The sequence below is a fragment of the Trichosurus vulpecula genome, chromosome 2 (assembly GCF_011100635.1).
Source record: "Trichosurus vulpecula isolate mTriVul1 chromosome 2, mTriVul1.pri, whole genome shotgun sequence".
In the NCBI taxonomy this organism is placed as follows: Eukaryota; Metazoa; Chordata; class Mammalia; order Diprotodontia; family Phalangeridae; genus Trichosurus; species Trichosurus vulpecula.
In genome coordinates, this window is record NC_050574.1 from 9,205,884 (window position 1) to 9,232,785 (window position 26,902).

Consider the following 26,902-nt stretch of genomic DNA (forward strand, 5'->3'; position numbering starts at 1 on the left):
TCTGAGGACTGCCCCTGCTCCCAAGTGGACATCTGAGCCCATAGGAGACTTTACCCTCCAGTTTCAAAGAGCCTGAAGGGGACAGCATCAGACGCAGGCAACCTTCCCAAGAGCCCGCACCAGAACCTGAACGAAGAACTGCTCTTTTCCTTTCTGAGTCCCTTGCATTCCCAAGACTGTTTACCTGTACCTTTGGTGTCTTTCTTTAGCTTATTTTACTTAGGTGATCTAGTTTCCCCATTATGCTCCCTGCTGATACCCCTTGCAACTTGCTCCCCCTGCTTGTTTACAATTAGTTTACAATTAATGTCAATCTCTGGGGATGTCCAACCACAGAAAGAAAAAAAAAACCTGAATCCACCTAGATAAGGATTTTTAGAACTTCACCCCTGATGAAGATAGAGGTTTTTCCATACCTTAATTGGTCTTCAGGCAAAACTTCCAGTTTGCCTTTGACCAAAAGGAGGAAATGTGGAAAATATTATACTATTTTATATCATTTTTAATTTCAACTAGACCCAGAGCCTGAATTAATGAGTAACTGGATGAAGATCCAGCACCTGGGCTTCTTTGTTCTCTCTAAAAGTTTGCTCAGGAAATACCCTTACCACTGTCAACAAAGCCAGATTAGACTGACCTAAGGACATTCTTACCCCTGTTAGCCATTTAAGGATGAGACCCTAACCCCAAGAGAGACTACCTTGCCTAATATTAATTGACCTTTGTCAACATCCTTTACAACCCTATTCCATTAAGGAAAATCCTCTTCTTGTATCATGGTTAAACATACATGGGGGTCATAAAAAAAAGAGGTACCACAGGCTTGCTGGGTCTGCTAAAATAACGTATATAAGTTTTCTCATTCCTTTGTTCAGACAGCCAGAGTTTATGCTCTGACTCCTTGTACGTACAAGTAAGCTAGCTCCGCTATGCTTTAAGGGAAAATAATAAACAACATGGATTTTTCTATCACCTAGCTCTGTTGTTTCCTTCAACCAAATTTTCAGGTTTAACGCATGCAAACAACCATAAACAAGATAAATTGAAGATAATCTCAGAGAAGGCACTAGAATTAAGGGGGATTGTGAATGGCTTCTCCTAGAAGGTAGGATTTTAGCTGAGACTTGAAGGAGGCAGAGATTGATCTCATCCCTGCCCCCCCCAGCCACACACACAGACACACACACACACACACACAGACACACACACACAGACACACACACACACACACACACACACACACGCAGAGCAAATTGGGGCCAGAAGCAAACAAGATGAATAGAGCAGGTTGAATTGTCTCTCGGACATTGCAAAGCTCCCCAAATTTCTCCCTAAAACAAAATCCCACTCCCTCCGCCCCAACCCCATCTCTCTCTCTCTCTGTCTCTCTGTCTCTCTCATGCACACACACACATTCTTAAAAGAGCAGTATTCCATCATTGTTGTTGTATAGCTGGGCAAGTCATGGAAAGTCTCCCAAAAAATGGAAAGCAACAGACACATGTACATTGATCAGGAGTGGGCTGCAGCACGTGACAAATAAAGAAGTATGGCAAAGACAAGTGAAGGATCTTGTGATTGGGAAAGACCATGGTCATGTGGTGAGGGGATGACCAGTGAATTGCCTAGACATTCCACTAGTGTCCTTGAGATGACAAGTGGGAGCAAAGGTGGGTGGACCCTCACTATGATCTCTAGGAAGAATGTGGACAAGAGAACTGCACAGGGTGGGCAGGCTTAGACAGGTTAGGGGCAACATTACTGAGGGAATAGCCACATGGATGAAGGCATGGATCCATTGGAGAAGCAGTTGAATGGGACATGTGCTGGAGAGGGGGGAGACTGGAAGCCACAGGCCAGGAAAGAGGTGATGAGGGCTTGAAGGTGGAGGTGTGAGTACAGAAGGCAACAGACACAAGGGATGTTGTGCAGTAGGGGAAGGGTGTGGTGAGTCAAGAATGACTCCAAATACCACATCTCTCCTGTCAGATTGGCTAACATGACAAAACAGGAAAATGATAAATGCTGGTGAAGATGTGGGAAAATTGGAACATTGTTGGTGGAGCTGTGAACTGATTGAGCCACTCTGGAGAGCAACTATGCCCAAAGGGCTATAAAAATGTGCATACCCTTTGACCTAGCAATACCACTTCTAGGGCTGTATCCCAAAGAGATCATACAAGTGGGAAAGGAACCCGTATGTACAAAAATATTTATAGCAGCTCTTTTTGTGGTGGCAAAGAATAGGAAATCAAGGGGATGCCCATCAATTGGGGAATGGCTAAACAAATTGTGGTATATGAATGTAATGGAATACTATTGTGCCATAAGAAATGAAGAGCAGATGGGCTTCATTACAACCTGGAATGACATATGTGAACTAATGCTGAGTGAGGGGAGCAGAACCAGGAGATCATTATACAGGATTACAGACACACGGTATCTGTAAGGACTAAATTTGATAGACTTGACTCTTCTCATCAATGCAAGGTTCAAAGACAGCTCCAAAGGACTCATGATGGAAAAAGCTCTGCCCATCCAGAAAAAGAATTATGGAATCTGAATGCAGATTGAGGCAAACTATTTGCTTTTTTTTTTTTCAGTTCTTTTTTGGTTTTGTTTCTCCTTTCTCATGATTCATTCTATTGGTTATAATTCTTCTTTACAACTGGACTATTATGTAAATAAGTTCAATTGAAGGTATATGTAGAACCTACATTGGATTACATGCTGTCTTGGGGGGAAAGGGGGGAGGAGAAGGAGGGAGAGAAAATTTGGAATCCAAAAACTTGTGGAACTGTCATAAACTAAAAATAAAAAATAAATTTATTAATAAAAAATGACTCCAAAGTTGCAAATCTGGGTCACTGGAGGTACCCTCAACAGAAATGAGGACATTAAGAAGAGAAAGTGGGTGAGTTGAAGAATGAGGCAGCTGTTCCACACGTCTCTGTGCTTCAGACCCTTCTGCATTTGGTGGTTAGCACAGTGCTTGACACGGAGTTAGAATTTAGTAAATACATGTTCATCAATGTGATGGTTCCTTACCCAAGGTGCCGTCTCCCTGTCTTCATGCCTTGGCAGTGTCCATCCTCTATGCTTGAAATTTGCTCCCTCCTTGGCTTTTCCTCTTAGAATCTCTAACTTCCTTGAAGACACAGCTGAAACCCCATTACCTTTCCTGATTCCCACTTTCTGCCACCCCTAACTGCAATTCCCCTCTCTCGTTATTACTTTGTTTATTATATATATGTATGTATGTATATATATATATATGTATATATATATATATGTAATTTATGCAAACATTGACTACCCTGATAGGAGGTAAGCTCCTTGAGAGAAGGAATCTCTTTGGGTGGGTGGGGAGATCCCCATCTTCTAGTAGAGCACCTGAACCATGGTTAGCAGCTGATAATTTGGTTGATTAGAGAAAGGGAGAGAGCCAGGATCTAAGGTTTCTAAGGATGGGGAGCCCTGGGCATGTTTGTAGACAGCCTAAAGGGAGACAAATAAATAATGAGGGGATGATTGAAAGGAAGAGCTCTGAGAGACAGGAAGGGAGAGCTTGGCCTGCCTCCTCCACAAAGGAGACAAGGAAGCATGATGTAGAGTCTGAGGTACAGAATGAGGAAAAGGAAGAAAAGATTTGGAGACAACTCTCATGGGGACCATAATAAAAGTCCATTGAGGAAAAATACTAGGGGAGGAACCAGCATATGGATTGATACTGGAACTAGATCCACATGATTGAATGCTTCCTGAGCCTTGTGCTTGGGGCTGGAGATATAGGCACAAGTGAGATGCATCCTGCTCCCAAAAGCTTACAGGCCACCTCCCGCAGCAGGCAAAGATGTGCAGAAGAGGAGGGTTCGTGGTTTGATGAGGGGCAGATGGAGGCTAATTTTGGTTTCCATTCTGCAACAGGATGCAAGAGCAGAGGGTACTGGGGGTTGGGAGAGACCAAGAACAGGAGGCACCTTGACAGACGTTCCCTCAGCCCCCACAGAGGGATCATCTAACGAAGTCCAAGCCCTCTGTGAGACCCAGACCAAGACAGGGACTTGCGACACGGCTCCCTTAGCAATTCTTTTATTTTACAGATGAGAAAACTGAGACCCAGTGCAGGGGAGGGTCTTGACCAAGATCATACAGAAGACAGCTACCACACTCAGATTCAAAGAGCCCTTAGGGTACCCAGTCCCAGGAAGGAATCACAATCAGTTCAACAAGTCTTTATTCAGCACCTATGTCGTGCCAGGCACAGTGGGGGTGGGGCAGGGGGAAACACAGAGGCCTAAGGCCTCAGTAACAAATGGTTCCTCTATGTAGCTCGTCCGCCTCTTTAGCTTTACAGTACTGCAGAGGGACAGGGAGGACTGGAATCAGGGGCCCCTATTGTCCAGAGGGAGACCTCTGAGTCACAGGACAAGAGAGCTTCCTAGCCAGGTTAGACTCCAGGACCCTTGAGGCTCTGAGGCTCAGGTGGAAGGAGTGAGCCTTGTGATACACGAGTTATCTCCATCTCATCGGGTGGTGAGGTGGGGTTTTCTGCTTTAGTGTCCTCGGATGTGCTGCGCCAGCTCTCGGGCATCCAGAAAGCGGCGTGGGCAGAGGGGACAAGCGTGGGCACGGCTGCCCCCCGAACGGTGGATGAGGCGGTGTTGGCACAGGCTGCTGGATCGTTTGAAGGTCTTGGCGCATACCCCACAGACGTAGGGTCGAAGGTCCGAGTGTGAGATTCCATGCCGCTTCAAGTAAAGGGGGCTCTTAAAGACCTGGAAGCATTCTGGGCAGCGGTAGCCCTGGGCTGGGGCCCCCATGCTCCCTGCCGCCTCCCCTTGGGGGACCTCCAGCTCCCTCGGTGGCTGCTCGTCATCCAGACGAACGGTATACATGTACGGGACACCATTGCCATCGATCAGCAGGTGGCGGCCTGGCCTTGGGGGTGGCTGGGGAGCCAGGGGTCCTGGGGCGGAGGGGGAGCCCGGGCACCTCTTGGGGGAGGAAGGTGCCCGAGGCGGACAGGGGTCCATGGTGTCCCAGGAGAGGTTCACAGGCAGAGGAGAGGAGGTGCAGCTGGAGACTGGAGGAAAGGTGGGGGAGAATCTCAGGCTGTCACCCTGAAAACTCTCTGGGCACACCCCCATTCTGAGCCTTGCCCTCCCCTCTTCTGCAGCTCTGTCCCGCTGACCTCGATGTCTCTACAGCCCCCCCACATCACCTCCCCCGTTCATCTGCCCCCCATCTCCCTGGTCCGTCCTCAGAGGCCCCCTACCCCTGGTTCTGCGGCCAGAGCCCGGTCCTCTGACGGGAAGCTCATTCTCTCTCCCTGGGGGTCTCCATCCCCACGAGGCAGTGTGCACCCCTTTCCTCTTGCGGCACCCCCCAGCTCATGGATGGGACTGTGGCCAGAAGCGGGGCCCCGGGAGAGGCAGGGCCGGGAAGCCGACGTCCCCACGCCCTTATTTCTCCCAGGGTCGTGGGGTCCCCATCCAGCAGCACCCACGGATCTCTTCAGCCCGCAGCCAAGGAGCACCAGCATCTAGTAGGTGCTCTATAAATGCTTATTCTCTACGCCCCCCCCCCACGCCCTCCCCAGAGCGGTCTGGACCGTCCCTCCTTTCTCCGCCCACCCCTCCCCACGGCTAGAACCCTCCAGGATCCCCCGGCCCCCCCCCCCCGCGTGCACACCCACAGTCACAATCACAATCACCCACGCCCACTCACACGTCTACACGCCCCCAGGGGCGCCCCTGCACGCACGTGCACGCCCCTGCTCGCCCCCGCGCCGCCTCTCCAGGCTCAAACGCAGAAGCAGGCGGAGGCGTGGCCAGGACTCTGAGAGCCACGGAGTCTTCTCCCCTCCCCTCAGCCCCTCCTGGCCCCTCCCACTCTCCGTACTGGGCGGCTGGGGGCGGGGGGGAGGGGAACTCTGCGCGCTCCCTGAAAGAGGCTCGGGCTGGAAATGAGGCTCCGAAAAGCGGGGGTCCGTGCGGGTTCGGGCCCCAGCCCAAACCAAACCCGGAGGGTGGGGGTGGGGAGGGCAGAAGGGCCACAGTCAGCCTTCCCTGCCCCATTCTCTGCACCGGGAGTCAGGATGGTGCCCACTTGCCAAGAGCCGCCCAATCCCGAGGTCCCCTACTCTCGCCCAAGACTGGGCCAAAGGGTGCTTGGAGATCGCCATCCTATGGCCATCACTTGACCGCCGGGGAAAGCGAGGGAGAGGCCGGGCAAGGCGGGGCCAAGAGATGGAGGGGCGTCTACGAGAGGTGGAGACACCAAGGGGCCGCTAGGGGGCGACACGGTGCACTGAGTCAGGGAGATCCGAAATCAAATGCTGACCTGGGCAAGTCACTGAACCTCCTACTGCCTCAGCTGTAGTATGGGCCTAAGAGCCCCTCCCCCCGCCTGTATGCCCCGGCTCTTGTGGGGACCGCTTGCCTGGCACACAGGCTACTGCCTGGGGAGAGACCCCGCCGCGGTCTCCAGTCGTCCCCCCACCATCCCACTGGTTTGTCTCTTCGCGGGGCTCCCCAATTTCCAGTCCTTCTCCTGTCCCCCCAGCTCTGTATTCCTCCTCCAAGTCTTTCCTTCCCCCACCCCCAATCACCCAGGCCCTTGCTCTGTTCTCATCCCCAGCAGTCGCGTTCTAAGCCTTCTCCCCTTCCCCCTCCTCCCCCTCTACTCCATCCTCCCCCCTCCCCCTTCCTCTTCTCCCCCTCTTCCCCTCTTCTCTTTCTCCACTCTTCGCCCCCTCCTCCTTCTTCCCTTCCTCTTTCTTCCCCTCTTCCTCCTTCTCCTCTGCCCCCTCTCCTCCCTTCTTCCTCCCTCTTCTGGCTTCGCTTTTCCCCCTCCTCCCCCCTTCCTCTTCCTTCCCCCTCCCTGCCTCCTCGCTCCCTCTTCTGGCTTCCCCTTCCTCCCACCTCTCGATCCTTCACACACCCCCTGGTCTCCCCTCCCTCAGGTGTCTCTCCATGTCCCTGGTGTTGTCTTGCCTACTGCCCCAGCAGGGCACTGCTTCCCAGTATCCTCCGACTCCCACCTCTCTGTCCTCCCAGGGGTTTTTTTCCTTTGGTACTGTTCACACTTCCATCCCTCCCATTTCCCCAGGTTGTGTCTCTGCATCCATCCTCTCCCTGGGCTCTTTCTGTCCCCCTTCCCCCCCTATGTTTGTCACTCAGCTCTAGCTCAAGGCCTCCATCCCCTAACCTTCCCAGGGGGCTACTTGGGCCCCTTCCCCTTTGTTTCTTCCTCTTCTTTCTATTTCTCATTACCATCAACCTCTCCAGGCCAACCTATTCAGGTTCTCCCCTCAAAAGAACCTCACCCCCTCCCATCTCTATTCCTGCCTCCCCATCAAGGACCCTCGATCCTCCAGCCTGCGGCCGGAGGAGGGGCTTCATCTTCCTCAGATCCGTGTTCCCCTCATATTCGGTACCCCCTTTCTCTGACGCCCCACAGGCGTCCACCGCGTACCCACGTTCACGTGCCTGTCAATCACAGATGCACGCCTACGCAATTTACAAGGACGGGATTAACATGCGTTCCATTACAGACACGCACACACGTTAACGCCATCACACCCACGTGCACGCGCTTCCCCGGATCCACAGCGCTCCCACCCACCCGGCTCCAGGCCCCTCGTTCTGCGCTCTCCCCAGGGGTCCTTGTTGGGCTCAGACCTACCCCCTTTCTGTCCTCGGTAACTGGTGCCCGCAGAGGGGGAAGTGGGGGAGAAGGGAAGAAAGGATGCTTGGCCTGACAAGGACGCAAATTCTCAAGTCACCCTCCCTTGTCCCATTCTCCCGAAAGGGAAACTGAGGTTTAGATTGGGCCCCATGTCCTCTCGCGCGGGGGTGGGGGGAAAGGGGATGGGGGGAGAGATGTCTAGGATCTACTGCAGATCCACAGAGGCCCAGCTGTAAGGTGCTTAGAGATCTCCGAGTCTCACTTTACGTCTAGAGAAACCGAGGCCTAGGGGGTGGTCATGGGAGCCACACGAGGTCGCAAAAACAATCCCTCTCCCCTTTATCCAGCCTGGGGCACCAACTTCTGCGGGGATGGGTGGGGGCCGGCATCAGAGATCAGAGCTAAAATGCCGCCAGGGAGCGCCACAGTAACACGTGCCCTCTGGAGGCAGGCTCCCCTTCGGTCCTCCCACGGAGGGGCGGGGTCTAGGGCCCGCCACCCTGCCGCCGGCTCTCTAGCCCGCCGCCAGGAGAGGGGGCTCTCTATGGTTGGGTGGGGGAATGGTGGATCCTCTCTAGCCCACCTCCGCCTCCTCTCTACGTTCCTCCTCTAGGTCCCTCTATCCCGCGCCTCGCCAGCTGCAGTAGGCGCATCGCCCTCTCTGGTCCGGGTGAGGACACAGGCGTGCGCGGCTGCACTTCGGCGTCCCAGATGAAGGGTCCGGCAGGAAACTCGACCCCGACGCTGATCCGTGCCCAGGGTCCTTGGGTCCCCTCCCTGACCTTTGGCCAGTACCCTGTGGTTGGCCTGTGACGTTCACAAAGCGCTTTCCTCTATCATCCAGCCCATTTTCGAGATGGAAACCTGAGGTTCGGACCCGGGCCAACCAGTGTGGCCTCCTGCTTCAGGCTGGACCTGGTTCCGTGGCGGGCATTTTCAGAGGGAGCCACAGCAGGCTTTAACATTGCCAGACCTTCCCATTTTACAAATGGAGAAACTGAGGCCTGTGGAAAATATTATACTATTTTATATCATTTTTGTAATTTCAATAAGACTCAGGGCCTGAACTACTTAACCAGAAGAAAAGCCTGATCCTAACAGTCTCTGTTCTCTGAGTAAGCTCAGAGACATCTCTATCTTATATCAACAAAATCCAGATGGAGCATTCCTTGCTCTGTCCATGGCCATTAAGGGTGAAAACCTTGACCCCAGACACTATCTTGAATTATGTGACTTTTCCTTATCCTAATATTTTATGGGCATATACTATGTTGTGGAATGTTAATGGCCAATTAAACACAGAGATCCTGGGGTAGGATATCCAATTGACACTTTGACAACTATCTAATTTGTTGTATTTACAATCTATTCCATTAAGGAAAATCCTCTTCTTGTATCATGGTTAAACATACATGGGGGCCATAAAAGTGAGGTCATACAGGCTTGCTAGCTCTGCTAAAATAACGTATATAAGTTTTCTCATTGCTTTGTTCAGGCAGCCAGAGTTTATACTCTGACTCCTTGTACGTACAAGTAAGCTAGCTCCGCTATGCTTTAAGGGAAAATAATAAACAACATGGATTTTTCTATCACCTAGCTCTGTTGTTTCCTTCAACCAAATTTTCAGGTTTAACAGGCCCCAAGAAGACAAGGCACGTGTGATTCGGTGCCTCTTGCCGTCACACCGTCCGCTCTTTTCCTTTGGCCCTTTCATGGACACTGCCGGTCACCCCCTACCCGTGAACCCCTAGGGCCGGCATCGTGGGAAGGGGCGCGTGCGGTGACCCAGGCGGCCAGCCTGGGAGAAAGCGCATCCGGCCTCCGGACAAAACCTACGGGTCCCCAACCGGCTGTTATGTGCAGTCACTGGGGGGCAGCCACAGTCCCCAGACCTGGCGTCCTCATCCTCGGACCCGGGACCCTCTAGTCTTTCTCTAGGTGCGCCCGAGGAGCGGCCCACATGAAGCAGGGAGCAGCCCTCCCTCGAGGGTCAGGGTGCCAAGGGGGAGGACGCATGAGCCCTCTAGGGAGGAGACCAGGGCTGCGGTGTCAGAATGTCAATCATGGGCAGGCATTTATTAAGAGCCCACTGTGCGGGGGTGGGGCACTGAGATGGACAAGACAGTCCTTGCCATCACGGAATTTCCATTCTATGAGGAAAGCAAGACAGAACCGTACTAGTAAATAGAGAATAAAACCTAGGTGATTGGGGGCGGGGTGGCAAGGAGTAAGACAAGTAGCTGCTGGTGGGGAGGTGGTGGGGGTGGTCAGGAAGGGCCTCATGCAAAGGGTGGTGCTGGAGATGAAAGAGATGAAAGCTGAGGCAAGCTACACCTTTGGAGAAGTGCAGGTGAGGAGGGAACCAGGTGCTGTCCTGCTCTAGGAAGGCTTTCTCTAGACCATTCTTCTATGCCCAATGCTAGTTGGGCCACCTCAGAGACCTGGCCTGGGAAAGCCCAGGACAACTCTGATCCTGCTCTCCTCTACCTAAGGTTGCCCTCTCGGCTCTCCATGGGGCTCTCTGAGCCTCGCTGCTGGAGGTCACTGGTTTAGTGAACCCGCTGCTGCACCATGGGCTGTGCTCAGTCAGCAGGGCCATACCCTCTGGCCGAGATCAGTTGGGTAACCACCTCATTTTAAAGATGAAGAAACTGAGACCCGGAGAAGCAACAATTTAAGTAAAGAACTTGGGTTGTAAAAAGCTGGGTCTGGGGGCAGCCTGTCTTACAGGCCACACTCAAAAGTTGCTAGTTTGACACACATCCCCTTCACTGCCCTCTTAGTATCCTTGTATTTTGTACATATGAAATTCTTTATCACTGAGTAAAACTGTTCAGATTATGTGTTTAAATGTGTAATCTTAATAAAAAGTCAGTTCTAAAAGGTGGAGGCAGCTAGGTGGTACAGCTAGGATAGAGCACAGGCCCTGGAGTCAGGAGAACCTGAGTTCCAGTCCGGCCTCCGACACTTACTAGCTGTGTGACCCTGGGAAAGTCACTTAATCCTGGTTACCTTTTTTTAAAAAAATTGCCAAGTGCACTGATACAAGGTCAGGATTAGTCCAGGCTTCCTGATGCCTAGTTGCCTCCTCCAAAGAACTAGTTGCTGGCAGTACAAAGAGAGAAGGGACAAAATGAGGGATCCAAGACCTGACGGACAGACTCCTGACCCTCCAGAACTCTCCACTATCTTCCATTTGTAGGCATCCACACCCATCAATTGTTCTCTCTACTCCCTCCCTCCATACCCAGCCATCCACTATGGTACTTATCCCCATTTTAGTCCCTATCCTATATCTTTTTATCTTCAACCATCACCCTGATCACCCCAGATTCCAGCTTGGAGCTAGAGCTTCCTGACTCAGCACTGACATGTATCAGCTATGTAGAGCTGGGCAACTCGAACAACTTCGAGGTGGTATGATGGTTAGATTAGAGCCTCCTGACCCAGGGTTGACACGTATCAGCTACGTAGAGTTGGGCAATTGGAACAACTCTGAAGAAGGAGCCAGCAAACATTTTTTGCTTTGAACTCAGGTTATCTTCTGGTTGGTCTGTGAGGGAAAACACATTGACAGGGACTTGTGAGCTATGGTTTTAAGTACTGGTTGGTCCATAGTTTGCCTTACAGCTAAGCTAGTTTTTCAGGGGGCCCATTGTGTTTGTTGTGATTGGAGGGGGTGGAAGGAGAGTGGGACAACACTGGGTTGTATCCAGGATCTCTCTGGCGTTGCAGGAATCCATTTGGTTTCCTTCTTTCCTTTTCACAATTTTACTCCAACTGTAGGCTTTGCCAAGGTGACTTTTACTACCTCGCCCAGATGGCAGACAGCATATCTAAAGACCTGAGAGCACTTAGATATTTCGCCATAACTTATACTGTTGCTCATAAAGTATATGAAGGGTTGTCGTTTATTAATGTTGCACCATTGGGTTACATTGTAACTGAGAGCAGGAGAGAGCAGCTACCATCATTATTCAGATGTTGGAAGACTGATGTTCTTTCCTGGGCACCAACAATTAATGATCATGGGTGAGAAAGTTGGAGGCTTTCCCAGTGAGTGGAATGATTGAGGTAGAAGTGAGGAACAGCTTCCCTCTAGTAGGCATAATAGCATTGCCCTTTATCCTGCCAGATGCACTGGTAAGAATTAAGGATGGTACTCACAGAGCCTGACAACAAAGGACTCAGTGTGGAAAGCTGAGGTCCTTTTCAGAGGGACAACCTCTTCAGCCAAGTGAGGAATCTTTTGAATTCTAGCTGGGACGTGCTATTGATGGGACACAGGGGTGGCTCAAGACTGTCTGGACGTGTCGGTTTGGTAGCATGAGAAATATTGATGCTGCCCACAAAGGATAAATTGACTGATAGGGACCATCCCCTGGAGCATGTAAGAGTTGCCCTTCCCAGTTCTGACTGACCACATGGAAGGGGCCAACATCCAGTCATGTGATGCCCTGGCACTGAAAAGATGTTCTGTTTTGCCATGATGTGGCAAGCCCTGAGTGGTCCTTTGTTCTTCCTTCTGCCCCTCCCCCCCACCCCCACCCCCACCCCACCCCTGACAGCTTTTAACTATGTCATTTAAAAGAAGAGAGAGTTTCTGGCTTGGCCAGGTTTTTGTTGGACCTAACTTGCTGGTTTCTCTGCCCACATGGCGGCTAGATGATACATGGGGACTCAACAAGGCAAGCTTGAGCCTGCCTGGGCTCCCAGATTCTTTTCCTCTTTAGTGTTTGTTCTTTTTGAATCTTTGGTGAACAAATCTCTACCCTGAGATGGACATATCCAGGATTAGAGGCCAGCTAATGAGTTCAAGGAGTCCAGAGGTTTTGGACTGAAGCTGAACGGCAACAGGGGTGATGTCCTCAGGTCTATTTCAGGGCCCTTGGAGAGGAAACCCACCTAAGCCTGGCCTTTTACCAGCAGACACATACTGGGAGTCATTTGGACTATGCAGAACTGACATGAAATAAAGTGCCTAATTAAGAGTCTGATGAACGGCTGTATGTTTTCTGATGAGATTTAAATTGCAGCCTTTACCAATGTGTTCCCCTTTAATAGCAGCCAATAGATACAACTGCTTAGAGAAAAGGCATTTACTGAGATGGCATGGTTAAAAAAAAAAGTCTCTGTAAAATATTCCCTTGACAAACCAGGGTTCTTTCATGAGTAGACACACAGTCAGTATTAAGAGCGGGCACACAGAAACAAAAAGTAAAACAGGAGAAAAGTTCATCTATAGGGAGCACGTGGCCACACCAGGGCACCAACGTTCTTTCTGGTGTCACGGCATGCTCACCTTGTCTCCCCCATGATACTAGTCTTTGCATTCCCTCCAGCTGGATTCTAGCTATCCCTCTGTCATGGAATTCGGATTTGGAAGAGTCCTCAGAAGCCATCGGATCTCAGCACTTTGTCTTCCATTCCTCATCGCCATCCTTCCATTCTCCTTTTGTTTACCCAAAACCTCACATGCCTACATCGTCCAAGATTCTCTATTTCCCTCTTCAACCGAGGATCTCTCTATCTTTCCAGCATTTCACAGTATCAAAAGTTTTCAGAATTCTAAGTGTCCTCAGAATTATCTAGTGCAACCTCCTCTACAAGTGGTCTTCCAGAGTCTGCTCGAAAGCCTCCAGTGTGAGCAGAGGCGCCACATCTTCTGGGCAGCCCAATCACTTGGGGATAGTTCTTTACTTTTCCCTCTGCATCTCAAACAGAAGTCTAATCCTGCTTATATCTGAGAGAACTTCAAAAACTTGAACAATTCTGCCTTCTTAGATCCATCTCCTCACGCCAAGATCTTGCTATTTGCTCCCTATCTATGATCCTGCCAATCTATCTCACTTCACTTTCAGGGCTGCTAGGTGTTGTAGTGGATGGGAAACTGGGTTCAGAGTCGGGAAGATAGTTCAAATCCAGCCTCAGGCACTTCCTAGATGTGTGGCCCTGGGCAAGTCACTTAACCTCTGTTTGCCTGAGTATCCTCAACTGGAAAATGGAGATAATAATAAGACCTATTTCCCAGGGCTGTTGTGAGGATCCAATTAGATATTATGTATAAAGCACTTAGCATGATACATGGTTCAGAGTAGGCTCTTAATAAATGCTCATTTCCTCCCTCCCTCCAGACCTCTCCATGACCCCCACTGGTCCTCTTCAGTATCCCAGGCTCACTCTCCACTTCTGATGTCCCCTTCCTCCCTCTTCCTCCAGTGGAACAATCTCTCAGGTCCAGGACCACTCTGATCAACGTAGAAGATAGGACGAGGACTTCTTTGGCCTCATTCACTGCTCAAGTTTGGGTCCATTTGAGTGAAAGAACAGGTACTGAAGAAGGTATTCCAGGATGGAGCTTTGTAAAGGGGTGTGTGTGTGTGTGCTGTTGTTGTTTTTACCTGTGTAGTCTATGTATGTCCACATGGGTCTGTCTAGAGATGGCTCATGGGGAAGCGAGAATAGATGTCTCTAGTGTGTCTTCACCACAGTTCTCCAAGGGAGATTCAGATTCCTGCCAGGATGGGAAGTGGGACAGTGGGGTCAGAAGCCGGCCACTCTGCTCTCCTCAAAGGGAGGGCTAGAATCATATTTATCTGCTCCCTTAGATATTATTAGTCTAGGGAAATCATTTCACGTTCAAGCTAAACTCCTGATTAATGAGAAAAGGAGGGCCCCAAGCTCTATATCCAAGGCCTGATCCCCTTCCTACCAAATGTTAGTGCCACAACCAATACATAGCAAATAGCAAAGAGACCCATTTATCCAATCCAATAGCAAAACAGAAATCAGAGAAAGTACATACTAGACATTACAGATAGAACAAGTTCTCTCTTTAGAAGATAACTCAGTTTAATCATGAGAGAGAGAGTCAGTACTGAATGTAACCCAAGGGAAAATTCTTCGAAGCATAGCAAGCTAGGAACAGGGACACGATCAAAGTTCTACATGTTGGCTTCTTCTCAGTCTTTCTCTCAACTTCAGTGACCCGAAGAAAGGTGGGAAACATGCATATTCCCTCTCAAAACTGGAAACCAAAAGAGCCCAAGTCTCTCTACCTGTGATGAACTCTACCCTGCCCCTCACAGAAGTAGAACACCATGTAATTAATGGCCACCAATGGGAAGTTTCATGAAAATGGCCCTTTGAGTCAAAGTTAACACTGTAAAGAGGGTTCCCAGCATCCTCTAGATTTATGTTCTAACCCTCCATGACTTGGATTCAGGAAGCTTGAGTTCTGTATACCTCATGTCCCATTCCATGGCCCTTTCTAATTGGATTGTCTGATCTTGGGCAATTCTCCTTCCTTTTCTAGAACTCAACTTTCTCATTTGCAAGATGAGTCCCATGTTATTTATTTTGTGAGCTAGATCTTTAACTGTACTCAAGAATAGCACGTGTCCCTCAGGTCAAATCTGCCTGGCTATTCAAATTACCCTAGATCTTCACCAAGCACTAACGGCAGTAGAGATGTCTTGGCAAATTTTATCTTGCCTTCCTACAACTGGCTGTTCTAACATCTGTAACACGCAGCTGATAAACCCCATCCTTCAGGATGCCCCTCCCCCAAAGGCTCCTATGATCTAGGGGAGTCACAACCTCTCTGGGCTGTTTGCCTTTAGCTCTAAACTCATGAATGTATGATCCTATGAGGAAGACTTCATGCTCCCAAGGCAGGAGTGGAACTTAGGCCCTCATTGGCCAGAACTCTTCAGTGACACTGAGTGAATGAATGAGTGTGTGTGTGTGTGTGTGTGTGTGTGGCACTACAGAGGGGAATCTTTTGTCCTCCAGACCCCACCTGACTTCCCCTATCTTGGCTCTCTTTCCCCAACCACTTCCTTGCCTAGCATCCTGCTGAGACTGAAAGTACTACCATGAGTCAGGGCATGAGGAGTATGGCGATTCAAATACAGGATACTGCCCAGCACAGCTTGCTTGATTCAGGTGGGAAGATAATTCATCCCCAGATGTGGGATGATTGTAGAAGCCAGGCATCCTTTGAGACTACATCGCCCAACACTTTGGGTCCAGAGACTGAACATTCCCTGGCCCCAGGAAGACCAAAGGTCAGACAGAACAGTGACAGAGCACCAGGGGGTGGGGGTGGCTTCCAGAATTTCAACAAAATTCGGAGTTGGCCTAATGGTTGGAGAGGAAATGAGGATATCACTCCAGAACCATCCAGGGCACCTAATTCCCTTCCAAGGATGAAAAGGTGCAGAGGCAGCCCCCTACTATTTTAGGCTAGTTGTTCCTGATTTAAGCCTGCATGCTGAAAGTTAAAGGTATCTTCTCTCTTTCTAAAGCAATCCATGGACATCCTTCAACTAGACCATGAGGCAGACTCCTGTGGTCAATCATGTGATGGAAAAAAATACTCCACTTCGAGATAAAAGACCTAGATTCAGATCCACCTCTGCACCTACCTGTGTGAGCTTGGGCAAATCACATGACCTCCCTGAGACTCCATTTCTTCATCTCTCAAAGACAGGCTTTGACTAAACAATCTCTATGATCCTGCTCAACTCTAAATCCTATAATCATATGACCTAGGTCAAGTCTTGGTTCTGATACTAACTCATGATTTAGAGAAATAAAGAAGCAATGTGGAGTAGTTGAAGGAGGAGGAGAGTGTGGCACTATGGAAAAATCACTGTATTTGGAATCAGAAGGCCTACATTCAAATTCCAGTTCTCTACCTGAGAGACAGAAAGTGCTAAACAGAGATCTAGGAATAGAGAGATAAAAGCAAAGACAGAAAGAGACAAAAAGACAGAGGAATATGATTGAGTAACTCACAAAATTTCTTCAGGATGCTCAAGGAATGCATGTTAGCTCGACAAGGCCTAATATGCTACAGACGATCCCAAATGAGATCCATGGTTTGGTCAAAGTATCCACATAGGACAAACCAAGTGGATGAATTTGTCCAGAATTGAATTTGCAATAGGACAGACAATCCATTGAGCTGGACCATCAGTACTCATAAGTAGCACCCACAAATGAACAAGAGGAGAGAGATCTGGATTGCCTTTGGAAATGGCACAGCATTTTCAATGACCAAGGCTCTCACTTGTTAAAAAAAAATAAACAAAAATGCTTTTTAACACTAATATTCTTCAAGTGATCCAGCAAGTCATGGAATATCATATTTTCCAAAGACTCACAATTGCAGGTTGCTTGAAAAGGGAAACAGAGGTGCATGGTGAGTGTTTCAGCATATTGCCAACAAGTGGCAAGCACAGATGTCATCAAAGCGATGAATGAAGAGGAATGGAACTTAAGATTTATGTATTGGGAGTGAAGGATTAAGAGATATGCCACATGTGGATAGTGTTAATTTATGCAGAGGAAAAGTTCCATTTTGTAGGGTGGACTCCTTACAGACAATTTATGGAAGCACAAGGGGAAGAATCCACCAGCATAAAAGGGCATTAATGGTGGTGATCTGCAGCACACCTGTGAAATCACAGGGCCACTGCTGAGGGATGAAGGATGGGGCAGGAGGCTAGTAACTTTCTGAAGAAGTCTTCCAACTTCCCCCTGTAGGGTAATGCTTTCCTGTCTCTGGGGGGTGTATTCTACCCTTCTCTCCTCAAACCGTAACAAAACAAAACAAGCTGTATTTCTTTAAGAACAAAGTGTCAAGATTTGGAGTTAATAGAGTCTGTCCACCAAGCCCCAACCATCCTTTTCATTAAAAAAAAAGTTTCATATTTTAAAAAGTTAAGCAAAACTAACCAACAAAATTAGTACATCTGTCAGAGCATGACACTCCACACTAGTAGTTTCCCACCCTTCTACTAAGGGCCTATAGGACTCAGAGATGGAAGATCTGGTCCAAATCCCTCATTTTACAAATAAGTCTTTCAAATCACATCTCTCATCCTGTAAAAAATAATGGAGGACTGAGTGACTTGTAAATATGGGGTATTTTAAAGTATTTTAAAATGTTTGGGGGCAGGTAGGTGGTGCAGTGGGTAGAGAACCAGCCACGTAGTCAGGAGGACCCAAGTTCAAATCCCACCTCCGACACTTACTAGCTGTGTGACCCTGAGCAAGTCACTTAACCCTGATTGCCTACCCACCCCTCAAAAAATGTTCAGGATGAAACCTTCACTGAAGTCCTCTCCATATGCCTCATTATAAGGTTGAGATGATCCCAAGTTCTCTGAGGTTTTATCAGCAAAGAAAAAGTTCTTGTAGATTCTACCCAGATAGACTCTGGGTTGCAAAGTAGTGCACAAAGTGTCTATTATGGTAGGATGCACCTAGGTAAGTCCAGAGAGATTCATCACCAGAAAGCCAGTGAACAGGTGATAAAAGAGGAATGAGGACAGAACCTTGGGATGTATCAAAGTTAGTGAGGAATCAATGGAGATGAAGAAGCAGGCAGAGGGAGAAGTGAGTTGATGAGAGAGCATCTGGAAGGAGACAGTACTCGGTGTCAGAGACTCCAGTGAGGTCAAGAAGAACGGGGTGGGGGTCGGGGGGGAAGGCCATTGGATCTGTCAATTATGAGATCCTTTGTAACTGGAGAGAGCAGTTTCCATGGCTGCTAAAACTTCATGCCAAATTGTAGAGGGTTCGGAAGAGAGTGGGAGAAGATGGAAAGATAGCAAATGTAGACAACTTTTCCCGAAAGTTGGGCTGTGAAGTATACGGGGAAGGGGGGTAGATACAGGATCATAGCTAGTGCCTAGTGGGGGTTTTCTCCAAATGGGGAAGGATTTGGCATGTTTGTAGGCAGCAGGGAAGGATTTTGTGGGGACAGATTGGAAATTAAAGACGGGGGATGATAAAGAGTGATAGCAGGGAAAAAAAAAGGAGGGTGAATATCCAAGGGGAGATCAATAAATAATGGCCTGCAGCATCTGGACTGGGTGATGAATTTGGAGAGAATGAGTATCAAAGGAGGAATGGTTGCTGAGTGATGGTGGTAAAGAGACAGGATGGGAGCAGTGATGGGAAGCATTCTGACTTCCCCACATGGCCAACCACTACCCTACCTAGTACATGCTCTAATAACCCCTCACCTAGACCACTGCAATAGCCTTTTAATGATTCCCCCACTTCGCCTCTCCCCTTCATCCTCCACTATCCATCCCCCAGCTGTCCAACCATGCATGCACAGGTGCTCACACACACAGACACACATGCATGTGCACACACATGCAGACACACACACTCCAGGGGCTACCAATCACTTCCAGGATCAATTTCAAAACTCTCTACTTGGTGTGCAAAGCCTTTCCCTTCTAGCTTTCCAAGAGCTTCCCACCTTACTGCCCTCCACATACTCTTCGATCCAGTGACGCTGGCCTCCTTGCTATCCCCCATGCCTGGAATTTTCTCCCTCCTCACCTCCACTTGACTTCCTTCAAGTCCCAACTAAACTCCCATCTCCTAAAGGAAGCCTTTCTCAATCCTTTTTAATTCTATTTCCATTTTTTTTCCTGTACACAGCTTGCTTGTAGCCTGCCCCATCAGACTGAGCTCTTTGGGGATGGGGACCCTTTTGCCTCTTTTTGTATTCCCAGTACTTAGCACAGTGCCTGCACATGATGGGTGGTTAATAAATGTTTTGACTATTGACTGTCACAGTAATACTCATTAAACACAACTCTGGCTATGTCATTGTACCTTGCTCAAGTGACTCCCTAGTGTCTTAAGGACCAGACACTCCTGTTTGGCATTCAAAGCCTGTTTGCCATTACATACAAAATTCTATCTCCCATGCTGAGCTTTTGGGTATCCACTATGCCTACAGCATGCTTCTACCTCACTTCTGCTGCTGAGAGTCACTGATCTAGGTTTGGAAGGGACCTCCGAGGCCTAGCCCAATCCCTTCCTTTTGCAAATGAGGAAAATGATTTGCCCAAAGTCACATGGGTAAGTGGTGAACTGAACTTGGATCCCAGGACTCTCTCCACTGCTTAAGTTTCTTTTGAAGTCCAGCTCAATGTCACCAGAGGCCTTTCCTGACCACCTCCTCTCAGATATTAATACCTCTTTCCTTGCAAAAATGACCATGTGTGTATGTGTATGAGTGCATGCACACACGTATTTACTTGTAGGTATACATATAGGTCTGGGGAAGGAAATGGCCAGTCACTTCAGTATCTTTGCCAAGAAAACCCCACGGACAGTAGTGGAGTGCTATGGTCCATGGGGTCACAGAGTCAGACCCACTGAACAACATACACAGATGTGTGCACTCACAGGCATCCAGGTTGCTTCTCCAGATAGAATGGAAGTTCCATGAGTATAGAATTGCACTCATCTTCATAGCGCTAGTGCCCAGCGTTGTGCTTGGCATAGAGTGCTTAACATGTTTGTCTCTTGTGTACTGATGGAGCAATGAGTATAAAGGCCTTTATAGGACTTGGGCTGTGATAAGAAAAGAAAAACAACCTTGGGATCAGAGATATTGATTGGAAGGGCCTCATAAGTCACATCCGATGCCCTAGTTTCTCAGATATGGGAACTGAGGCCCAGACAAAGAAAGTAACTTTCCTAAGGACACACCATAGTAACCAGGTGGACTCAGGACAGGAGTTTTAGGAGACGGTAAGGTCAGGTTAACTTTTTTTCAGGATGGGAAAGACAAGGCTATCTTTGGAGGCAGCAGGAAAGAAGCCAATGGGCAAAAGAGATTGCAAGAATTATCAGTGGCGAAAAAATTCCCAAGAGGAAGCAGGAGGGAGTGAGATGAAGGACACCGGTAAATAGGTCAGCTTTAGCAAAAAGGCTACCTCTTCCTCAGAGACTTCAGCAAAGAAGATAATAGGGAACAATGCAGAGAAGGCTCTGGAGTGTGAAATGAAGGAGAGCCCAGGGTGGATAGTCTCTTATTTTCTCAGCAAAGTATAAGGGGGAGAGCCTCTGCTGGCTGGTGGGGGAGGTAGTGGTGTTGAGGCCTCAAGGAAGGAAGATTGTGCACAGCCACTCTGAGGATAAGAAATGGAGTTAATTAGGGAAGAATCAAAGAACTGCTGGCAATATCAAAGGCCAAGCCAAGATTACACAACACCAATCTGCAATGGATCCATTAAGGACTGCTATGTGACTCCTGATGGTGGAAAATAAGTGGGGCTTGAGATCTGGTATGAGCAGCGGAAGGACATGGGATTCATAAATGATGCCATCAAAGATCATCCATCTATCATAGTCACAGGACCAGACATTCTGGTTTGAGATCTGTTAGTCTGCCTTATTTGTGGAAAAAATCCCCTGAAAATCTGGGCTTCCAAGGAGTCACCATCAGCTCATTCTTGAAGACCTCTAGAATGCAAGAAGCTGCCACTTTAGACAGTCAGAATTTGAGGAAATCCAGCTGGAATTGCCTCTTTGAGGCTTTTAGCCTTTGTTGCTGGTTTTGCCCTCAAAGACCAGACAGAGTGTTTAAGCATGGCAAGCTGAAAAGGAAATTCAAGACCTTCCCGTCCAATCCCATCATTTGTATTATGGAGGAAAGAGTCTAAATTCCAAAAGATGAAGCCAATGCCTCGTTCAAGGTCACACACACACACACACACACACAGTACTCATTCGGATGACTAGAGATCTTCTGGAGCCCAGGTGAGTGTTCCTGGGAAGCAACTCCCAAAGAGGAAATACATTGAGCAGCTCTGCCCTCAGACCTTCTCTTCTGAAGCTGGGGTGGGTGTGAGTGAGTGAGTGAGTGAGTGAGTGAGTGTGTGTGTGTGGAGAGGGAGGGAGGGAAAGAGAGAGAGAGAAGGAAAGAGAGAGAGAGATGGTGACAGCCAGGAGACTCATCCAGAAAGATGACTCAAATACAAAGTATGTGCAAAGTAAGGACAAGACAATTTTGGTGAAGGAAAAGCATTAACAACTAAACAAAACAGGAGAGGTCAGCCTGGTGCAATCCATAGCATCTGAGTTGAGCTCTGAAGGGAGGAAAGGACTGAACAAGGCAGGGCATTCCAGGCATGATGGATGGCCAGTGCAAAGGCAGAGATAAGATACAGAACACAGCATGTGAGGAATCTACAGGTGGGCTGGAAAGCAGACTGCTTGAGTAGAAGCCAAGAAAATCAATTGCAAAGCATTTTAAAAGGCAAACAGAGGCCTCTGTGCTTTATCCTGGAGGCAACAGGAAGCCACTCAAGGTTCTTGAGCTGGGGAGTAGCACAGTCAGATCTGAGTTTTTGGAATATCGATTTGGGACTTGGGAGGGAGACCAATGAAAGAGGCTAATGAAAAGTCCAGGTAAGAGAGGAGGGCTTGCACTGCAACGGTGACAAGGTGCCTTCCCAAACTCACAAAGTGAGGCAAGGACAGAGCAGGGATTTAAAACCAAGGGTCATGAGGACACACTAAACTGACATTATCTCAAAGTCAAGTGAGATTAGTGAGGAGTTCTCCCCATCACTGGGCCCCAAAATGCTGGCAAGAGGAGAACTGAGCCTAGCCTGTGGTGGTCACAGGCTCAGCAGGAGAACCCTCTGCCTCGGGGCACTGCTCTTGGCTCTAGCTGGGAGGATGTGGGGGAGGAAGCAGGAGACCAAATTCCCACCATGCATTTCTTAGGGGACTGCCATGTTGGATTTTTTTCTTGAGGCTTGGTATGTAGGGAAGAAGCTAATAGAAAAGGGGTATCCTGGGAATGGAGAGAAGACAGGAAGTTGTCAGGTCACTGATCCCAGGTTAACCCCTCCCAAGTGCCCTGGATCTCTTAGGTAGGGCAAAGGATGGAGTCGTGCCACAAGGATAATATTTATTCCCGACTTTGTCTGTACAAACTGCGTCTTCCCCCCCACCCCCACCCCACGCCCTCCCCACACATCCAAACGGCAATGAGCCCCCCTACCCCATGTCTCTCCCAACCCACCTCCCCCTCCCCTATTCCAGCCAGATTCCAAGATGGTGGTGGTGGTGGTGGTGATCAGGGTGGGTGGGAATGAGCCTCATTTCCTACAGGTTCGGGCATGGATGGGGGGTGGGGTGGGGGGATTACAAACGGGCAGATGGAGAGGGAGTCTGGTGTTAGGGGGGTCCTAGAGTTCCCAGGATGTGGGGGAGGCAGGGGAGAGAGAACTGAAGGATAAAGTCCATCCCTCATGATGGGAGTGGCCAGATCCCTATGGAGTGAAGCCCCCCTACCAGGCTTTGGGAGAAGGGTGGGGGGGTTGGCAGATGGAGAGCCCCCCTCCAAGCTCTTGGTGAAGCCTGGGAGCAGGAGGAAGCATGGTGCTGACCGCCTCTAGCCCATCCCCATCAGGACTCCTTGGCCCCAGCAGCGGCAGCCCCCAGCCTCTCGGCCTTGTGGATCAAACGGTGCTTCTTAAGGCCGTACGTGTTGGAGAAACCCTCCCCACAGGCCGAGCAGCGGAAGGGCCGGCCGCCCTGGTGAGCAGCCAGGTGCTTGCGGAAGTAGCCGGGGTCTTTAAAGACCTTGAGGCAGGCTGGGCAGCGCAGCTCGGGCCGTGCGGGCTCATGGGCCCGCTGGTGGCGCAGCACTGAGCTCAGGTAGAAGAAGGCTTTGCCACAGTGCTCACAGCGGTAGGCACGCTCGCCCAGGTGCAGCCGTTGGTGCTCCAGCAAGTTGGAGCGGTAGCGGAAGGTCTTGCCACATGCGCCGCAGCGCTGGGGCCTGGCCACAGCATGCAAGCGGCGGTGTTCGGCCAGACTGGAGGACTGGGCAAAACGCTTGGCGCACACGGCACACTTGAAGGCGCGCTCACCCGTGTGCACCACACGGTGCTGCCGCAGGTACCAGGAGCGCAAGAAACCACGCCCACAGACGCCACAACGGTAGGGCCGCTGCTCCGTGTGGCAGCGCTGGTGGCGCATCAGCAGTGCTGCCTCCCAGAAGCGCTTGCCACACACAGGGCAACGGAAGCCGCGTTTCTGGCGATGGCTGCGGCGGTGCAGGAGCAGGTCATAAGCGCCAGCAAAGCTCTGGCCGCACAGGCCGCAGCCCAGCGTCCGCCGCACCAGGTGCACGTATTTGTGGGTCACCAGCCCCAGGAAGTGCTTGAAGCTCTGGCCACAGGTGGCACAGCTAAAGCGCTCAGGGCCCCCAGGGCCAGGCCCTGCTCCTGCCCCAGCCCCCGCACCTGCCTCTTCCCCCGCTGCCCCAGCCGCAAGGGCTGCTACAGCTGCTCCCACCTCACCAGCCAGCCCATTGTCCAGGCCAGTGCCTGGGGTGTCTGGGCCTGGCCCATCAGGGGCCGGAGGAGGCAGGAGGCGCTCGGGGGCTGCCTGGTGGACCAGCTTGTGCCACATGAGATTCTCAATGAAGCCAAAAGCCTTGCCACAGGCGTCGCAGCCATAAGGCTTCTCGGCCATGTGCGCTTCCTTGTGGCTCATGACGTGGAAGAGGTCGGGGAAGTGCTCACCACAGTCAGAGCAAGCATAGCTGAGGCCCTCAGGAGGGGCAGCCCCAGTGGCGGCCGAGGCCTGGTTGGCCCCGGGGCCAGAGGCTGGGGCAAGGCCAGCAGGGGCAGCCAGGGCACAGGGCAGCTGCAGCCTGTGTACTTGGCGATGGCGCGTGAGGCTCTGCGGGTAGCCAAAGACCTTGCCACAGAGCTCACACTTGTAGGGCCGCTCTCGTGTGTGGACCACATGGTGCTTGCTCAGGTGGAAGGACTCTCGGAAGCGTTTCCCACACACAGGGCACTGGTGGGGCTTCTCTCCCGTGTGGATCCGCTCATGGCGCTTCAGTGTCTCACGTCGCCCAAAGCCCCGCCCGCAGATTCCACAGCAGAAGGTCTTTCCTGGAGCTGGGGCCCCTGGCCCCACAGCCCCACTGCCCCCGCCTCCTGTAGGGCCTCCCGCACCCCCAAGGAGCAGCGGGTGGGCCCCCAGCAGTGGGACTGAGACAGCCCCATACACCACAGCTGCCGCTGCTGCCGCTGCAGCCTTATCTCCACCATCACCTGGAGGCTCTGGGGGCAGGAGGTAGGGCCCCGTAGGAAAGGTGGGTGGTGGGGCTGGGGTCGCTCCATCCTTGGGGACCTCAGGGGCTGCAGTGGCAGGGCCATGGGCTGCCTTGTGGCGCAGCAGGCTTTGAGGGGCGGAGTAGGACTTGCCACACAGGTCGCAGGGGTACTCGGGGCGGGTTGCCGGGGCCCCAGTAGCAGCATGGGCTGCCTGGTGCTTGAGGAGGTAGGCCGCATCCCGAAAGGCCTTCCCACACACGCCACAGGGGAGCCGCAGCAGGTCGGCCGAGTGGGTCTTCACGTGGCGCTTGAGGCTCTCCCGGCGGTTAAAGCTCTTGTTGCACACGGTGCAGGAGAAAGGCTTCTCCCCGGTGTGGATGATCTGGTGCTGGTGGAGGTGACTGGGCTTCTTGAACACTTTCCAGCAGAGGGGGCAGGTGAAGGGGCCCTCTCCCCCAGGGCCTGGGGCCACCGGGGCCACCCCGGGGGGAGGGGGCCCACTGTCCACCCCGGCAGAGGCAGCAGGGGCCAGAGGGGGCAGCGGCGGTGGCGGTGGGGCCTGCGGGGCTCCAGGCAGGGGAGGTGCATCCTTGTGGCATCGTCGGTGGCGGATGAGGCTGGAGACGTGGTTGTAGGTGCGCCCACAGACGCCACACTCGTAGGGCCGCTCCCCAGAGTGCACTAGCATGTGCTGGACGAGGTGGGAAGATTGCTTGAAGGACTTCTGGCAGACCCCGCAGGGGAAGCGCCGCTCCATCAGGTACTTCAGCCGGCGGAAGTAGCCCTTGTCATCCTTGGCAGCAGCGCCCAGGTCAGCAGCCACAGGAGTCCCCGGGGGCCCAGGGCTTGGGCTGGGCAAAGGCCCTGGCGTGGCCGGGCCGGCCCCCGGCCCACCTGCCGTCCCAGGCCTCTTGAGGTTCCCAAAAAGGTGCTGGTGCCCGGAGAGGTCCACAATCCCCCACTGCGGAGCAGGGAAGGCAGCATCGAAAAGGGGCGGAGGAGGAGGCGGAGGCGCCCCAAAGCCTGGGGGCAGAGCAGGCTCTGGCTTCTTCGCCTGGGATGTGGAGGAGGAGGACGATGATGAAGAGGAAGAGGAAGAAGAGGAAGAGGAGGACGATGACGATGAAGAGGGCGTCTCAGCTTTGGGCTTGAAGGCCGGAGGTGGTGGTGGGTAGTCATACTGGGGAGGTGGGGGCTGTGGCGGGGCCTGGGGAGGGGGCCCCGGTGGGCAGGGCAGAGCGGCCACGGCCTTGGCATGCTCCCCATACAGCTCCATGGGCTCGAAGCGCTGATGGTTGAGGAACTCGAGGAAGTCAAAGGGATAACTCTGGAAATGGACGCCGTCCTCGCCCCCCACGCCACTCCCACCCCCGCCGCCTCCGCCAGGGTTGGCCTCCATCGCGGGCAGCGGGGAGAGCAGTCCTCTCTGTGACAGGGAGAAGGGAGTCAGGTGAGGACACGGAGACACCCTCCTCCCCGGCCCGGCGCCCCCTCAGCCTTACCCTCAGCCTCCTTTCCAAGCTCCCTTCCTTGGTCTTACCCTCTCAGTCTCACCCCAAGTCTGCTCCATGCCCCGCTCAGGCCCTCCCCGGGTGTCTGGTCAGATTCTCCCCTTATCTCCCAGCACTGGGTGGCAGCGAGGGGGCTCTCCCTGGAAGGGACACAGAGAAGCTAAGTAAAGACTCCTCCCTAATCCCACCCTTTTCTGGGTCCTCAGGGCCCCCCCCTCCCCCCCCACATCCCCCCCAGGCCAGTCTCCCTGCAGTCCTTCCTTCAGGCTCACTGGGGGAGTGGTAAAGGGAAGCAGTGGATGGCAAAGGGATAAACTGAGGAAGCCAGCCTCCGTACCCCCCGCCTGTCCCCTCTCCCGCCTCCCCCCCCCCCTTCTCAGCCTCAGCCCCTCCAGGCACGGCCCACGGGTCACACAAGAATCCCCAGTGCACGTGGGGGGCTCAGGGCTTGCCCAAGGCCCCCCAGGCTGGGGACCCAACCACAGGCCACGGGTGGAAGCAGACCTGCCTCAGCTTTCCTGTACGTACAATGGGATGAAGGAAAGGTAAGGCCTGGGGGTGGCGGGGGGAATCTGCTAGAGGCCGCAGCACTTCAGGGCAATTCCTCCCTGAAAAGGGTCCCTAAGCACTTCCCAGCCAGGAGCCGCCAGGGATCCCCCGAGGGCCCGGGGAGGATCTCCAAGCGCCTTCCACAGCATAGGGGGAGCGAACACCCCTGGCCCCCAGACCCACAGAGCCCAGCTCATGGGGGGGGGGAATCTCTGGCGGAGGGTTGGGGGTGGGGTCTGT

General features: G+C 51.6%; 2 protein-coding genes across 3 annotated transcripts; both read right to left on the bottom strand.

The window, feature by feature from the left end:
- Positions 1–4,220: 4,220 nt before the first annotated feature.
- Positions 4,221–5,805, bottom strand: LOC118840091 (zinc finger protein 580-like). 2 transcript variants are annotated; one of them, XM_036747598.1, is made up of 2 exons: positions 5,731–5,805; positions 4,221–5,086 (listed from the first exon to the last, which is right to left on the bottom strand). In XM_036747598.1, exon 2 carries the CDS (start codon positions 5,034–5,036, stop codon positions 4,557–4,559), a length of 480 nt encoding a protein of 159 aa, XP_036603493.1. In that variant the 5' UTR covers positions 5,037–5,086; positions 5,731–5,805; the 3' UTR covers positions 4,221–4,556. The 2 variants fall into 2 exon arrangements, with proteins under 2 accessions (XP_036603493.1, XP_036603492.1); XM_036747597.1 differs by lacking the exon at positions 5,731–5,805 and adding an exon at positions 5,279–5,542.
- A 16,610-nt stretch (positions 5,806–22,415) lies between these two features.
- ZNF865 (zinc finger protein 865) lies at positions 22,416–26,245 on the bottom strand. Its single transcript, XM_036747599.1, has 2 exons — positions 26,143–26,245; positions 22,416–26,028 (listed from the first exon to the last, which is right to left on the bottom strand). The coding sequence occupies exons 1-2, from the start codon at positions 26,170–26,172 to the stop codon at positions 22,936–22,938; spliced, it is 3,123 nt and encodes a 1,040-aa protein (XP_036603494.1). The 5' UTR covers positions 26,173–26,245; the 3' UTR covers positions 22,416–22,935.
- Positions 26,246–26,902: the final 657 nt, after the last annotated feature.

Coding starts and splice junctions, on each gene's coding strand:
- LOC118840091 (XM_036747598.1), bottom strand. CDS start 5,036: ATGGACCCCTGTCCGCCTCGGGCACCTTCCTCCCCCAAGAGGTGCCCG.
- ZNF865 (XM_036747599.1), bottom strand. CDS start 26,172: ATGGAGCAGACTTGGGGTGAGACTGAGAGG. Junction 26,029..26,142: donor CTTGGGGTGAGACTGAGAGG/GTAAGACCAAGG, acceptor TCCCTGTCACAG/AGAGGACTGCTCTCCCCGCT.